The sequence below is a fragment of the Haplochromis burtoni genome, unplaced genomic scaffold (assembly GCF_018398535.1).
Source record: "Haplochromis burtoni strain Fernald_Lab_line unplaced genomic scaffold, NCSU_Asbu1 Contig_550, whole genome shotgun sequence".
Taxonomy (NCBI): Eukaryota; Metazoa; Chordata; class Actinopteri; order Cichliformes; family Cichlidae; genus Haplochromis; species Haplochromis burtoni.
Window position 1 is genome coordinate 58,436 of NW_024582911.1, and position 14,578 is coordinate 73,013.

At 38.1% G+C, this 14,578-nt stretch overlaps 1 protein-coding gene across 1 annotated transcript in view; it reads left to right on the top strand.

The window, feature by feature from the left end:
• The window catches only part of LOC121811822 (protein turtle homolog B-like), a 139,514-nt gene that overhangs the window by 38,770 nt on the left and 86,166 nt on the right, over positions 1-14,578 (top strand). Inside the window, exon 3 of the mRNA XM_042214338.1 lies at positions 12,213-12,359. Coding sequence (XP_042070272.1) covers positions 12,213-12,359 — 147 coding nt within the window. The remainder of the gene's footprint in view (positions 1-12,212; positions 12,360-14,578) is intronic.

The window sequence follows — 14,578 nt, forward strand, 5'->3', positions numbered from 1 at the left end:
GCCCTTTGTCCCCCTGTGTCCACAGTAGAGTGTGCATGGGTGTCTCCAACAATGTATTGTTTGTGAAAAACAGTCATATCGATTAAAAACATGTTTAATATAATGACAAACAATTAACATAGTAGATACAAGTCTACAGATCTGCATCAGATGCAGTGAAGTGTTAAGTGTCCTTAACATCCTGTCTCAGGCTGCAGGAGGGGAAAAAAGTAAGATAGACTTGAAGATTGTAGTAAATGTACAGAAGCTTTGTGTAATCTTTCTGTATCCTCATACACTTTGTCTTAACCGATTAGATCACTGAGCACCTTTCTGCTGAGTTTAGAAAACTGTGGTTAGTTTGGTGTGCTAATTCACACTAATGAGACGAGTATCATAAAATATGAAATATTGATTAAATATGTATCCCACACACCTAAATACTACATCTTACTAGCTAATACTTTAACCTTTGTCATGTTGCTTTAATTTTAAATGGTAAATGGCCTGTATTTATATAGTGCTTTACTAGTCCCTAAGGACCCCAAAGCGCTTTACATATCCAGTCATCCACCCATTCACACACACATTCACACACTACTTAAATTAAGCGTGAAATATGAATATGCACCCAGCATATAATAGAACTTCTACTGTATATTCTTCTTGCTATATGCAAGTAAACAGACTGATTCTTATAGAGCGCATTTCTTCATACAGCATGCTACATTCACTTCCTTCTATGCGTTTAAGTTCTTACTAACTAACATTTACACTGCAACAGATGCACTGGAGAGCATCTCCTCCAAGGATACTTGGCATGTAGACTGGGGGAGCCAGGGATCAAACCACTAACCTTCTAATCAGTAGATGACCTGCTCTACCTCCCGAGCTACAGCCACCCTGTGTTTAAGCGGAATATGCCGTACTCCAAATGGCAGTAAAGTTCTTAAAGTCACCCACATATACCCAAGACTGGCAAACGAAAGTCAAACAAAAAGACTTTAATAAGTACTGATAAATTTTAAAAAGCAGTGCACGAAGATGTCATGAAAAAGACTGAGGAGGAGATGTTTATTAATAAGTCACAGGTGAACTCAATTAAAGAAAATAAAGGCAGGGAAAAAAAAACAAAGGATGAAAGTAAAAACACATCAAGATCCTTAACTATCTACTTCAAAATAAAACAGAAGGGGTAATTAAAGAGAGATCAAGAATAAGCACACAGAGAAAAGAAAAACAGGATATATAAACGGGAAACACACAAGGGAAAAAGGGAACAAACATTTAGATAACAAAAAATAAAACTCAGGATTAAAACAGAAAATAAGGATCATAATAAAGGACATAGAACTCCATTGAAGTTATTTACCTGCCAATTTATTATTCTAGCCTTAATAGATATATGATATCTCCCTTCATCAGGTGACACAGTGTCTTGTATGGAGTTAACTTTACTGGAGTATGCTACCGAGACAAGGGGCTGAAGTGGCTGCAAAAAACTATCAGTAAAAGTCTTTCAGGAGAAGCATCTGTGCAGTCATCTGTTCTTTTTCGACCCTGTTTTCCAAGCCTTTGGGCAAAAGGTTTGTTACACCTAACACATTTAAGTCAGTGTAATACAATTCATTTTTATTTATATGTCAACAAATCACTAGAGCAATCGCCTCAAAACAACATGTATTGAATATATTTATATTGTAATAGATAGAAAACCCAAACTATCAAAAGACCCCCTCTGAGCAAGTACTTGGCAAAAGTGGCAATGAAAAACACCCCAATAACAGGAAGAAACCTCCAGCAGAACCTGGCTGGATGGACGGCTATCTGGAACAACAGGCTGGGGGTGATGGGAGAAAGACAGAATAAAAGACACTATAGAAGAGAGCCAGCGATTAAAATTCTAGTGCCGTATTGGAGAAGTTCAAGACCAAAGTGGAATGAATTCTGCATAACACTCCCAATTTCCTTAATTGGTAGATTAATTACAGTTAAAATGATTTGCCTCCCTCAATTGTTATACGTTTTTCAAAACTTAGCAATTCATCTTAGTTGAATGTTATAATTCTTTCATTTATTTGGAATTACAAAACTCAAAGGATATAAAAGAGTCGCCTGTGTAAGTGCAAAACAAGTGGAAGGCTGGCTCTACGAGACTTTGTGTGTTATAAGTTAACAAGTATCTCCTACTGGCTAGAGTTCACCACCTGGTTGGACACAAAAAAAAAGGATTGGCAATCACACTCTCTTGGCTCTATTGCAATGTTATCCTATTTGTCTCAAAAAAATCATACTACAGTTACAACCCAGTCATCAGTAGTTTATGGTTGGAGGCAAACTGATTAAGCTCTGGGTGCTGTTTTCACTTTTGATGTTAGCAAATCCTGTTAAACCTTCAGTGATGGATGGAGCCTGTATAACTAAGGTGTGTTTGCAATCATCCTGCAGCTTCAAGAGAAAAACAGCTTGCCAAAGCCAGATTTCTATAGACATCTGAAGGTCAGACACTCAGTAAAGCCATAGCTTAATAATTTAGAAAAAACAGTGAGACAGATAAATATGGATAGTCTCAAAAAGACTGAAAGAGAGCTGAGAAGAGAAAGGGGGCTAGATAATGTTAAGATATGACTAAAGTTAAAGTTGAGCATTTTAAAAGTCTATTTAAAAGTGAAGTTGAATAGAATCACCTATATGTAATAAATAAATAAATCAGAGGCAAATCTGTTTCATTGCTGCATCACATGTGCTAAATGTGAGGACGTTTGACTGGGAATATTTTCCTTGTTTTCAAAGATTTTAAAAGCCAAATAAGACTGAATCCTCTTCTGATCATCACCTCCTGTCCTATGGCCTCCTCTGTGCAAAAAACCTTATGCTTTTCTTCTGGGAAAAAAGGATGTTCCAATTTTTAACATCAGGATAGCAACAGTGAGAAAACAGACTGGAGGACTTTGAACAGATTTAGCATCTTTAATATAAAGAGAACAAAACTTCCCTGCCTTTAATGCAGCTTGAGGATTTGAGTTGATAGGGAGGGGTGTGGGGGGCAGTGATGTGGGGACTTTGTTAAACAATTGTTCATAGACTGTCCAGTTAAAAACTGAAACATTAATTTCAACTGAAAGGTTCTATATTTTTCATTATATATGCTTCATAATAAAGGTATTTGAAGCAAGAAGACTGGCACTGAGATAACTTGGTTTACTGATGATGATGTAGGCTGACATCAATTGCTTATTGTGTTTTTTATTATGTAGTTAAATGTCATGGCCAAAGCATCAGACATACAGAGGCTTACATTGTTTCCTTTTTAGATTGGGACAGTTGCTAAATGGTTGATACATTTGGCTGACCCCAGGGGCAGTCTTTCCTACACGTCCCTCTGTCCTGCCTACTAAAACAAGCATTGTGCTAGTACTAAAACAAAGGAAAAATTGAGTGATAGAATGTTTTTTCCTGTAGATCTTCAGAATTGAATATATGGACATATAATGATAATTATGCAATAGAAATTGCAGCTTAAACTAGGTAGAGAGAGAGAGACCAGTAAAGAAATACAAGGAAGTGGTTATAAATCACAGTGTTCTCATGGATGATCTCTAAATCATTGTCCCATGAGAATATTTCCATGCATGCATTTGTCCACTTTCTTCTACTTATCAGGGTAACTGTGGAGCTGGAGCCTATCTAAGCTGAGACAAGGCAAGAGGCAAAGCACACCCTGAACATATCCCCAGTCTGTCACAGAGCTAACACATAGAGACAGACAACAGTTCATGCCTAAAGCCAATTTAGAAAAATGATGTAATCTAACAAGTATGTCTTTGACTGTGGGAGGAAGCCAGAGTATCCAGAGAGAACACATGCATTCACAGGAAACTTCATACAAAAAGGCCTCATTGAGCTGGTGGAACTGAATCAAGGACCTTCTTGTTGTGAGGGTACAGTGCTGACCCCCGAAGCCCCGAGATATCATGGGTCAAAGTTTTGTAGAATGTTTCCGGTACACATGGGAATCTGTAGGATGGAGATATGGATGAAAGATCAATAAGCAAACTGAAAGATCATTTAACAAACCACAAATAATAATTAGTTTATTATCTCTCTCTTTCTCTCCCTCTATGTATATCCTATATATAGGATAATATAAGAGTGTCAAGTTAGCCCCTTATTCCAGTTTATTTAACTTAAGGTAACTTGAGTTAAAAAAAAAAAGAAAATTATACATTTTTTAAAATTCATTCCTTTTTTATTATTTAAAATGCTTCCATAGACTCTCGTTGTCTTCTATGTAGGCAACAGAGAGAACTGAACTGAAGTTGTCCTGGCAAACCTGGCAGGCTCGCATTGAGTGATATAATGTCTGGTGATAGTAGAAACAAACAGAGGTTTGTTCAGTGTCCACGTACCATAGAAATGATAGAAAGTTGGGGTAAAAGAGGATCTGTACAGAAATAACAGTAGAAAAAAGATCAACATGTTTTTTTTCTCCAAGATTTTCCATTGAAGGCTCTATTCTTGTATTTAATGGACAGATATGAGCGTAGTATTGATTTTACACCTGCAGCGGTAACAAGGGATCTTGCAGTACCAAAAGCGACCTCATACCAAGTTGAAAATGTGGACCCAAGGCCAGTCCTCTAATCTTATCAAAGTTAATGCCAATCATCATGACTGGAGCTGTGATAGACTGCCATGTGGTGATTGTATGAAACTGATAAAAGAGACAAGAAGTAGGAATAGATTGAGTTAATAAGATAGGATTGGAGGAACAGCTGGACCTCTGTCATTATTACAACGAATCAAAGTCCTGCTGGCTGCTGCTTTTGCTGCCTTCAAAACATTCCTTTTTTATATGTTCATTGCATTGTTGTGGGTGTAGTTTAGGCTCTATTTACTATGTGCCCATAAGATGATTTAACATTCATTTGAATCTCAATGGTGAGCTGTAGACAACATGTTGTTGTGGTCAGTGACGCTGTTAAAAATAGTGCTGTCTTCGTGCTGTTGTTAACCACGAGTCAATGCATTTATAACGTAGTTCAATAACTACATTTTCACTGCACACTGAGAACAATCTGTATTTAAAGCCTGCTTCGTTTAAAGTTGCAGTAGTTTTTAGTAACTTTATCATACAAGTACAAAGAGCAAGAGAGAAGCAATGCGGGGGAAAGAATGCAGAGAGACTCTGTATTGATTTGGAGGCACCATTCATTATAAGGCGGACAAATGGAAACATTTCAGAAAAATGTGTCTACTTATGCCCTCACAGCATAAATGATCCATGTCAGTCCCACTCTAAAAGGTCAAGGGTTCAAAGGTTTCCTTTGTTTGCTGTGTTATTTAGCTCTTGTTGTTATGTTAGCTTGCACAGGTGTAGTACTTGTTTCTGGCTGAAACTGTTTGAAATGCTTAATTGCAGCTTTCTGGAATGTCTCCTGAAATGTATGGCTTTTATGAGGAAACCCACAGTGACTACTGTGTGTGATAATGACATAACTGCTATTGAAAACAGTTAGTGAAGTGTGGATAGAAAACATGGCCAGAGAGAGCACAGTTTTCTTTTAAATGCCACCAAAATCCTCTAGTGACTCTTCATTTGAGTGCGTAGTAATGCTTCAAGGTATGTTGGAATAAATCAGGAATACAAATGACTCTGGCTTCTCTATGACCGCAGTAAAATCTTCCTCTTGTCACCTGTTGAGATTTTTATGGCAGCAATATAAATGAACTACTTGCCTTAGGCAAGTAAATCTACCACCACAGATCTCTTTAATTTTTAGAATATGTATATTCTCAAATAAAAAAATGGGGGTCAAGTAAAATCTCGATCTCTGATGATGGTTGAAGGTGGGTGCTATACTAACAATGAACTCAGATCCAAGCAGTTCATTTCGATAACACGAGATCCTCGAAAATAAGCACCTGAGTGAGATTTACTTAATGAGAGATAGCTGAAGGACCTTCTTTCTGTGCAGCAACAGTGCTAACAGTGCTAACCACCAACAATAGAAAAATGAAATATCGCGATAGAATGTGGGTAAAACGCGCATGCGCAGTGCCTTTGTTTTCATACGCACACGTCGGTAAAAAGCATGGCGGCGACGGAGAAAGAGGAGGGCGAAAGCAAACCGTTGAATGAAACAGATGAACCAGAACTGGTTTGTAAAAATGCTGCAGCTTCAGTGGTGGAACTGGTTTAGCTTTCGTCCGTCAGATACACAACAAAGCACTATTTTTGGTAGAGCATGCTAGCTGGCCGTCGTTATTACCGTGTTTTTTGGAAAATACGGCACACTTAAAATCAATCCTTTGATTTTTCTGAAAGTCGACAGTGCCCCTTATAATCCCGTGTGCCTTATGTATGAACTCTGGTTGTGTTTACTGACCTCGAAACGGTTTTATGTACACGGCGCTCAAAAATCTGTCAAATGTTTCAGTACGACTTTGCTAAGCTACGAAGCCGCACCGCTTGATGGATTGTCGGAGCGTTACGGCTATCGTAGGCAGGAGCCTCGCGGAGTGATACCTACTGCACTTCAACATAATGTTACCGTATTGTGTGTGTATAACCTCTTTTTAAGTTTTGTGGATATTATACATGGTTATGCTGAGGATATGTCGGCCAATTTCCACTGGAAATGCCTTTTGGTTAAACTGTCAGCGAGGAATTTGCATTTGCACTGTTAAATTTTATATAACTTTAATGCACATAAAAACAGCTGCTTGTTTAAGTGAAAATACATTGATGTTTTTTTTTTTCCACTAATAAAGTTGTGGAGTTGTAAAGTATTTTGTCTAGTGTCAATTATATCGTCAGTTATATCGTTATCGCAAATTTTCAAATGTATATCGTGATAAATATTTTTGGTCATATCGTCCTGCTCTACTGCCCACTAATATTTGGTTAAATGTTGCTAAGCAGATAACACCTGGACCATATGTTTTTGGTAGTACTCAACAAGATTCTAGCATTATTCCATCTGGATTTTAGACTCTTCTTGGCTGATTTGATATTAGTTAGTTAGTTTTCTGGCAGGAACTTGACTTCTAAGCATAGTTCACACATTTTCAGTAGGGTTCTGTTCAGGGCTTTGGGAAGCCCATTCCAGAGACTTAATGTTGGCCTACTTAACTATTCCAAAACCAGTTTCTTTGTGCTACTGGGATCATTGTCCTCTTGGAACAGCCAATGTCAAATTGAATCCAGTTGTTTATTAGAAGTGAAGTTGAGGACTTTGGAGGTCGTCCTCCTTCTTTGCTATTTCATCCACATGCAACTGTACAACTGGCAGCAAAACTATGGCGTTATTTTTGTGCCACTATTCTGAGCGCACGTAAAACAAATTTGCAGGTGCAAGTGTTGCATTTAGTGGAGAAATTAATTTTGAGCGAAGAAAAGCTGAATTTGAGTGAACAAAACTCATAGCTGCGTGCAAAAAATGTATTTCAGTGTTTGCTATTATCCACACACACACAAAAGCAGCCCCTCTCGCTCAGCTTTTGCATTTGCGCTCGCTCGCAATGTGTTGCTCGCGCTCTCAACATTTCTGCCCGTGCACGTTCAACTCTTTCTGTACACCGTTATATTTGTGCCACAAAACCAGCCAATCACAGACTTGGATGCAAAAAACTCTGATTGGATGATTTGGTCTCCAATCATCTCGAAATGATGAAATGCAATATCTCAGAATCCATTTCGTCCAAAACTCAAACGAGGCAGTGGCGGAGGAACACAGAGTGGCAGAGTTTGAAATATTACTCTTTCTGGGTCACAAAATAAACTTTTAAGATATTTTCATGCGAGAATGGTGCTGTGTAAACTTCAAATATCTGCTCGATTTATCAAGACATCACATATTTGCAAAAGTGGTCTAACATTTTTTTAAAAATAAATTTCTGCTCAAAATGCAACACTTGCACCTGCAATTTTTTTTTTACATGTGCTTAGAATAGTGGCACAAAAAGAATGTCATACAAAACAACACCAGAGCTGATTTACATGGCGTTTCCATGATTGGTATTTGCGACTCATGAATCTGGTAAAGTTGACTAACTCGTATGTCACTGGTGTTGGAAACTTAGCTAACATCAAGTTTGTTTTAATATAGCTTCATGAGTCAAACTTTTATAACTGGAAAGCATGTCCCAGCTATCTTCTTGAAATTTTTCCGCTGTGGCATTTTCAAGCATTTGATATTTTATTTTGAAATCAGTCACTACACATATATAATCTGTAAGGATTTGTAAGTGTTTGAAAAGCTTACTAACTTCTAAAATCTATATAGATAAAATCTGTTAATCCTGGTGCCAGTTTATATTGTAAGCTTATTGCAGATTGATTAACATACATAGGATGAGTGAGGGAAGGACTATGTTTTCAATATAACTTTGCTAGGAAGTTAAGAAGAAAGAAATAATCCATCTTTCTATTTCATATTAAAATCCTAAAAAATGTAAATTCATTAAAAGCAATGTCCAATAGAGTAACCTGGAATTTACCTGCTAACCGTGTTCTCCATTAACTACTGAAATATTGTTCCTCGTGGTTTTTGACATGTGATTTACCTTCACAGGTTACACCCGATTGCCACTTTGGGTTCTCCCTCAGACTATTTTTGCCTGAGAGGCAACCAGACTGGAATTAAAAGATTTCACAGGAAAATTCCACTTCCTCTCTCACTCCATCACTGCTTCCCAGGCCATAAGAGAGCAAAACCTAATTAGACAATTCTGCCTTAAAATAATCAGAAGTACTTTTATACATGGTTTGCTGCTTAAATATGCAGGGGCTGGGTGTACTACTGCAAACCATGGCCCTGTGGAGGCATGGAGTTCCTCGTTACTGTTTCAGAAGACAATCTGCCAGAGCAGGGTTGCATGGTGATGACATCATCCATGCATCAAATGTAAAAGCCTGGCATAAAGATGGCTCTGATAAAAACATGCTTCAGCCACAGTAAGGCCTCTGTATGGCACCATTATTCTCTTTTGAATGAACAAAGTGTTCATCGTCTTCACTAGAAGTGTTCGTCTTCTAGTGTAGTCAGCCGGATGTCCTGTGCATGCTTTACACTTTAACCATGAGTCTGATTTGACATTTCTGCGCATGTAGTGAAAATTAAGGATTTTGTATCTGACAAACACAAGAAAAATCAGGGAAGTGGTTGGCACTGTGGTGAATGTGCCTGAGTATGACTCATTTAAATATACACTATATGTAGGATATAAATTGCAACAGAATAACCAGATAGTTTTTCTACATGACACCATTAAGCCTCATTGCCATGGCAAAAATCACCTTACTTAACTTTCCTCTCTTTTGTTACAGTTTACCTTTTATTGTTGTGTTCCACAAGTGTACAAAATATATATGTATGTCATGTTAGTCATACCTTACTGTATGGGGGTTGTAAATTGCACTGACTCTGTAAATACTGCACATAATGAAGAAAATGTTGCATAGTACATCTTATATAATTCACTTTGGTTACTTTAGTTAACATGAAAATAGACCGTGCACTATATAGGGACATAGAGTAGACAGAATTTTAATTGCATTAATCTTGCTTAATTAACCTAATTTCTGCTCTGCTTTAAAAGGTTTGGCAGCAGTTTAAAAACATCTAAATATTAATTTTTTAATGAGGATCTTTTGAAAATGACAGCTCACACTGAGTTTGATTTATCCCCAAATTGCTGCATTCATTATTAATTACCAGAAATTATTAAGAAGTTTGTAACTCACTTTAATTGGCAGGACAAATCTACATTTTGTACATATCTGTAAAAATTACCAAAATATTTAGCACCATGACCTGTTAATAATAATTCTACACATGACAGAGTGCCAAAGATTGCACAAAAAGCATCATGCCACAAACTTTGATATTCCTCAAAGAAAAACAAATGTTGCAAATGTTCTGGACTTTTTTTTCCCCGTGCAAGTTACCAGCATTAAAGCTGAGTTTTAAATTAATTCCCCTTCTCCTGAATCCAGACTGGAGCCTATGCCAGCTGTGATAGGGCGAGAGGCAGGCTGGATAGGATGCCAGTCTGTAACGGCTAATACTGAGAGATAGACAGCCATTTTATGGGCAACGCCATGCATGTCTTTGGACTGTGGGAGAACGCCAGAGTACCCAGAGAGAACACACACAGACAAGAAGAGCACATAAACAGAAGTCTACAAACAAACACCCCAGACTAGGTTTGAACCCAGAACCTTCTCATTGTGAGGTGACAGTGCCAAACACCATACCACTGTGCTAAGGCTGAAGCGCAATGAGATCATGAGGAATTGTATCAGAGATTGAGCTATTTGAAATGTCTTTCAAAAGGGTGAAATAGACAAAGAGAGCTTGGATTGGACAATGCTACTGTAACTTATTTTATTTGAGTGAAACATTTATGTAAATGACAGGCAGAGAGTAGCAAGAGCTAAGCGGTGTAATGCAAGGAGTAGAGGTATTTGAGTTTAAAGCTATATAGTAGATGAGATTAAATAGCAGCACAAGTGAAATGGAAGAGTTACAATTGAGACCTGCTCATCTGTACCACTGACAGTGGTACTAACATAAAGACCGAAGCTGGAGCTGGAGGCAGCAGAGCTGAAGATGCTAAGATTGGGATTGAGCGGGGTTGACAGGATTAGAAATGAGTACATGAGAAGAAGAGCTCAAGCTGGGCGATCTGATAACAAAGTTAGTGCAAGGTGGAGCTGGTGTGCAGAAGAGAAATAGTGGATATATTGGACAAAGGATGTTGAATATGGAGAGACCAGGCAGGAGGAACAGAGAAAGGCCACAGAGAAGATTCATGGATGTAGTGAAGGTGTCATGACGCACTGTGAGGCCGGCAGGATAGGACCCAAAATGCAGGACTGAGACAGAATTAAACTTGAAGGCAGCTTTATTGGTGGGTTTACAGATAACAAGACTAAAACTGAGAAGACACTAGGCTGGCAGAACACACAGCATTGAGAGAGATCATGACAAGGAACAGAAGGAAATGCAGACAATAAATACACACAGTGAATCAGGGCAAAGAGGAAACACTTGGGGGACACAGCTGGACATAATCTAACTGACGAGACAGGGGAAGCAAAACTCAACATGATGCACACAGGACATGTGACTATCAGAATAAAACAGGAAGTAGGAAAAAGAGACGCAGACTCAGACACACAGCTTGACGTGGGAATACAATAGCAGACACATGGCAGACGGACATGACAAAGCTGAAAGAATGAGAGAGCCAGGAAGCTGAGACAACAGAGAGTGAGCTGGAGAGTGAGGGACAAGTAAGACAGAGAGGGAGACAGATGCAGAGAGGGAGCGAGAAGGGAACAGAAAAAGAGCATCATTATAGACAACACACCGGGGATGAAGGGGAGGACACAGCAAGGAGAGACTAAGACAGAGCGGGCACAGAAGGGAACGAAATTAAACAAGAACTAGAAACATAACAAAACCCAAAGACTCTCCAAACTAAACTTTAGTATCTCAATAACCTGCAAGAAAAGAACAAAAGACTAAGCAAACTTAAAACCCAGAAGATGGATATGAAGAGTGCTGATGTGCCAAATGAATGAATGATTGAATGAATGAATACCTGCTTGGGATGATTTTGGAGAGTGTGTGAAAATGTCAGACAGACTAAAATTTGATCTATTTTACATTTTCAAAACTTGCTTAACAGTTTGTAAGCAAATGAAAATATTTCAGCTGTCAAAAAATGTGGAAACCGTACAAGTCAGTTTTTGTGAAGAAAGCTTATGTCTTTGTGACACTCTGCAATCAAATGAAAGGAGCACGTTCATAGTGCAGATCCAGTAGAAGGAGGTGACTCCCAACATCTGGGAGCTGGCTGAAAACTGGCAATTTAGTGGGAGCAACAATTTTAGCTGTGCCTGTAAGTGATAGACACAGCTATTGCACTTGTTGCTCTGCTGCCATGTTATTTTGCAGATTAACAGTGCTTTAGTATCTTTGTTTAGAAATGGCTCTAAACTAAAGTATAGAGAACGTCAGTGTCAGCACTATGTGATCCCTGCATATTTATATCTGAGTCGTTCAAAGGCTGATGTTGCTTTAACATTCATTCGGTGTTCCTCTTCTCTCTTCTCTTCATTCACCTCTCACCTTCTTTCCTTTCCTTCATTTTCCTTATGAAATTCAATCCAACCATCCTTCTCGCCTCCGTGTCCTCTTCCCGCTTCGCCTCTTGGCCAGGCCGGGCCAGTCTGCATGGCAAGTCCTCCCTGCGGATAGAGGATGTGCGTTCAGACGACCACGGCTGGTATGAGTGTAAGGTGCTGATGTTGGAGCAGCAGTATGACACCTTCCACAACGGCAGCTGGGTGCATCTAACTGTCAACGGTAAGAAGCAACTGACATCATGCATTATTCAGGCGGTTCAGTGTAAAGCCAGTGTGAAACAATAACTGAATAGACAGTACAAGTACAAAGTCATACCTTTGTTGCGTATGTGTGAAATATTATTACCTTCTTATATAGACTTTTTGACAGTCTTTGAAGGAATTGCGCTACACTTGTCGATGGAAATCCAAGATTTCTAATTGTTCTTGAGCTGAAGAAAGATGCACACTTAACACAAATTGATACAAATGACTGTCTCTTGACATTCACAAACTCAAACTCAAAGGCAGACAAAGTAACAAAAATGATTCTGCTTTTCTTTATGTCTCAGAAATAAAAGAAACAGGTTTAACATAAAAATATGAAAAACATTTCTAAAGAGATGCACACTTAATACAAAGACATGTAAAAGAAAATACCAAAGACAGGCAAAGCAAACTGGAACTAAGACTCACATAAAAAAACGACTGAAAAAGGCACAATGCAGTCAAAACAACTATGACAAAAGTACAGAGGTACAATGAGACACAAATGGATGAAATGGAAAAACAAATTGAGCAGAAATAGAAACAAACTGAACAGATCAACCCTCAAAGATGCAAAATAATGAATGCAAATGGATAAGTCTTTTAGATTATTATTTCTTAGCCTGTGGATGCACTGAACACATAAAAGAGTGTTTGCATAACAGATGCTGAAATGCCTAATAATGTAGATTCTGTGAATAGGCTGCATGTGCTACATCTTTAATGCAACACAAGGGTTAGATGTAAACCTAATAAAGCATTGTAGTACTGTAAACAGGCCACTTTGAAGATATCAATTTTAAATCTTTTATTTTAAAGGTACAGTCAGTCATTCTATTTGTTTAGTTCATAGAAGAAAAGATCATATTGTCCCCAAAAATATACCAATAATAGGCATAGGTCGCTCTCAGGAGCTCAGTGAACTCCAGCATGATACTGTGGTAGGATGTGACCTGTGCAACAAGTCCAGTCGTGAAATGTCCTTGCTACTAAATATTCCTCATTTGGTAGAGATATTTTGTGATATTATAAAAATCACAAAACGAGGTCTGTGGATGCTGAGGCACAGAGTTTAAAACCCAGCAAGAAACTTTTTGATGGCTACCAAAAACATCTGGTCAAGGTGACACTTAGCCTGATGTTAGTGAGGGTGTGTGTTTGTACTTTAGACTGTGTTTGTCCTTTTGATCATGTGAGGATTAAAAAAATCCAAAATAAATGTTATGTTGTGCAGCAATTCTTGTTTTTTAGTCATTAAAGATGTCTGCTTTACAGTTAAAAGAAAATCATTAAAAGCCATTCCTCCAATCATTAGGAGGATGCGTACTCGTATTAATTCCTACTTCTAATTACTTCATGATATATTTTTGTTCTGGTTACAGCCTAATATATACATATGCAGTCCCTTGTTACGTTGATATATATACATATTTATGCACTGATCTATAATTATTTAACGACAACTATCTAAACATATCCATGCATTCTCTTCCACTTATCCTTATCAGGGTTACGGGTGGGGCTAGAGCCAATCCCAGCTGCTATATTTAACATCCTACCTCATCTATATGTTAAAAAACTCAGAAAAGCAGGGCTATGCATTGATTTAAAAAAAAAAAAAAGAGGTATATAATATATCGCCTCTCGCCCTATGACAGCTGGGATAGGCTCCAGCGCCCCCCGCGACCCTGGAAAGGATAAGCGGAAGCGAATGGATGGATGGATAATATATAATTAGATATATTAAAAATAAATCAAATCACAGCTGAAAGACAGGGTGAAGGTGGTGTATTAGCAAAACAGCTGGTTAAACTTTGTAAATTTATTCAACCAAGTGATTTCTCAGCTTCTCAACTATTTTGAAAGTTCTGGCTGAGCCTGCAGCAGATCAACTTGCTTGTTTTATTAAAGCAGAGATTGTAGGAGCCGAAGCCATCTGTCCATTATCAGGGTTTTCTTTCCTCACGTGCTAATGGAATTAATGAAAACGTTCTGACATTGCACTTTAACTATTCTACATTAAACATGTTGGCCAAGATGACCAGTAAGAGAAAACCTATTTGTTACAATGATAATTCACAGAAGCTCCTTTTCTTTCTAATGCTAGCTCTGTTTCCACAGCATTGTTAATTTTGACACAAATTTTGATGTAGTTTTAATAGTGTTTTTGCTAACATGTTATTTAGGTGCAAT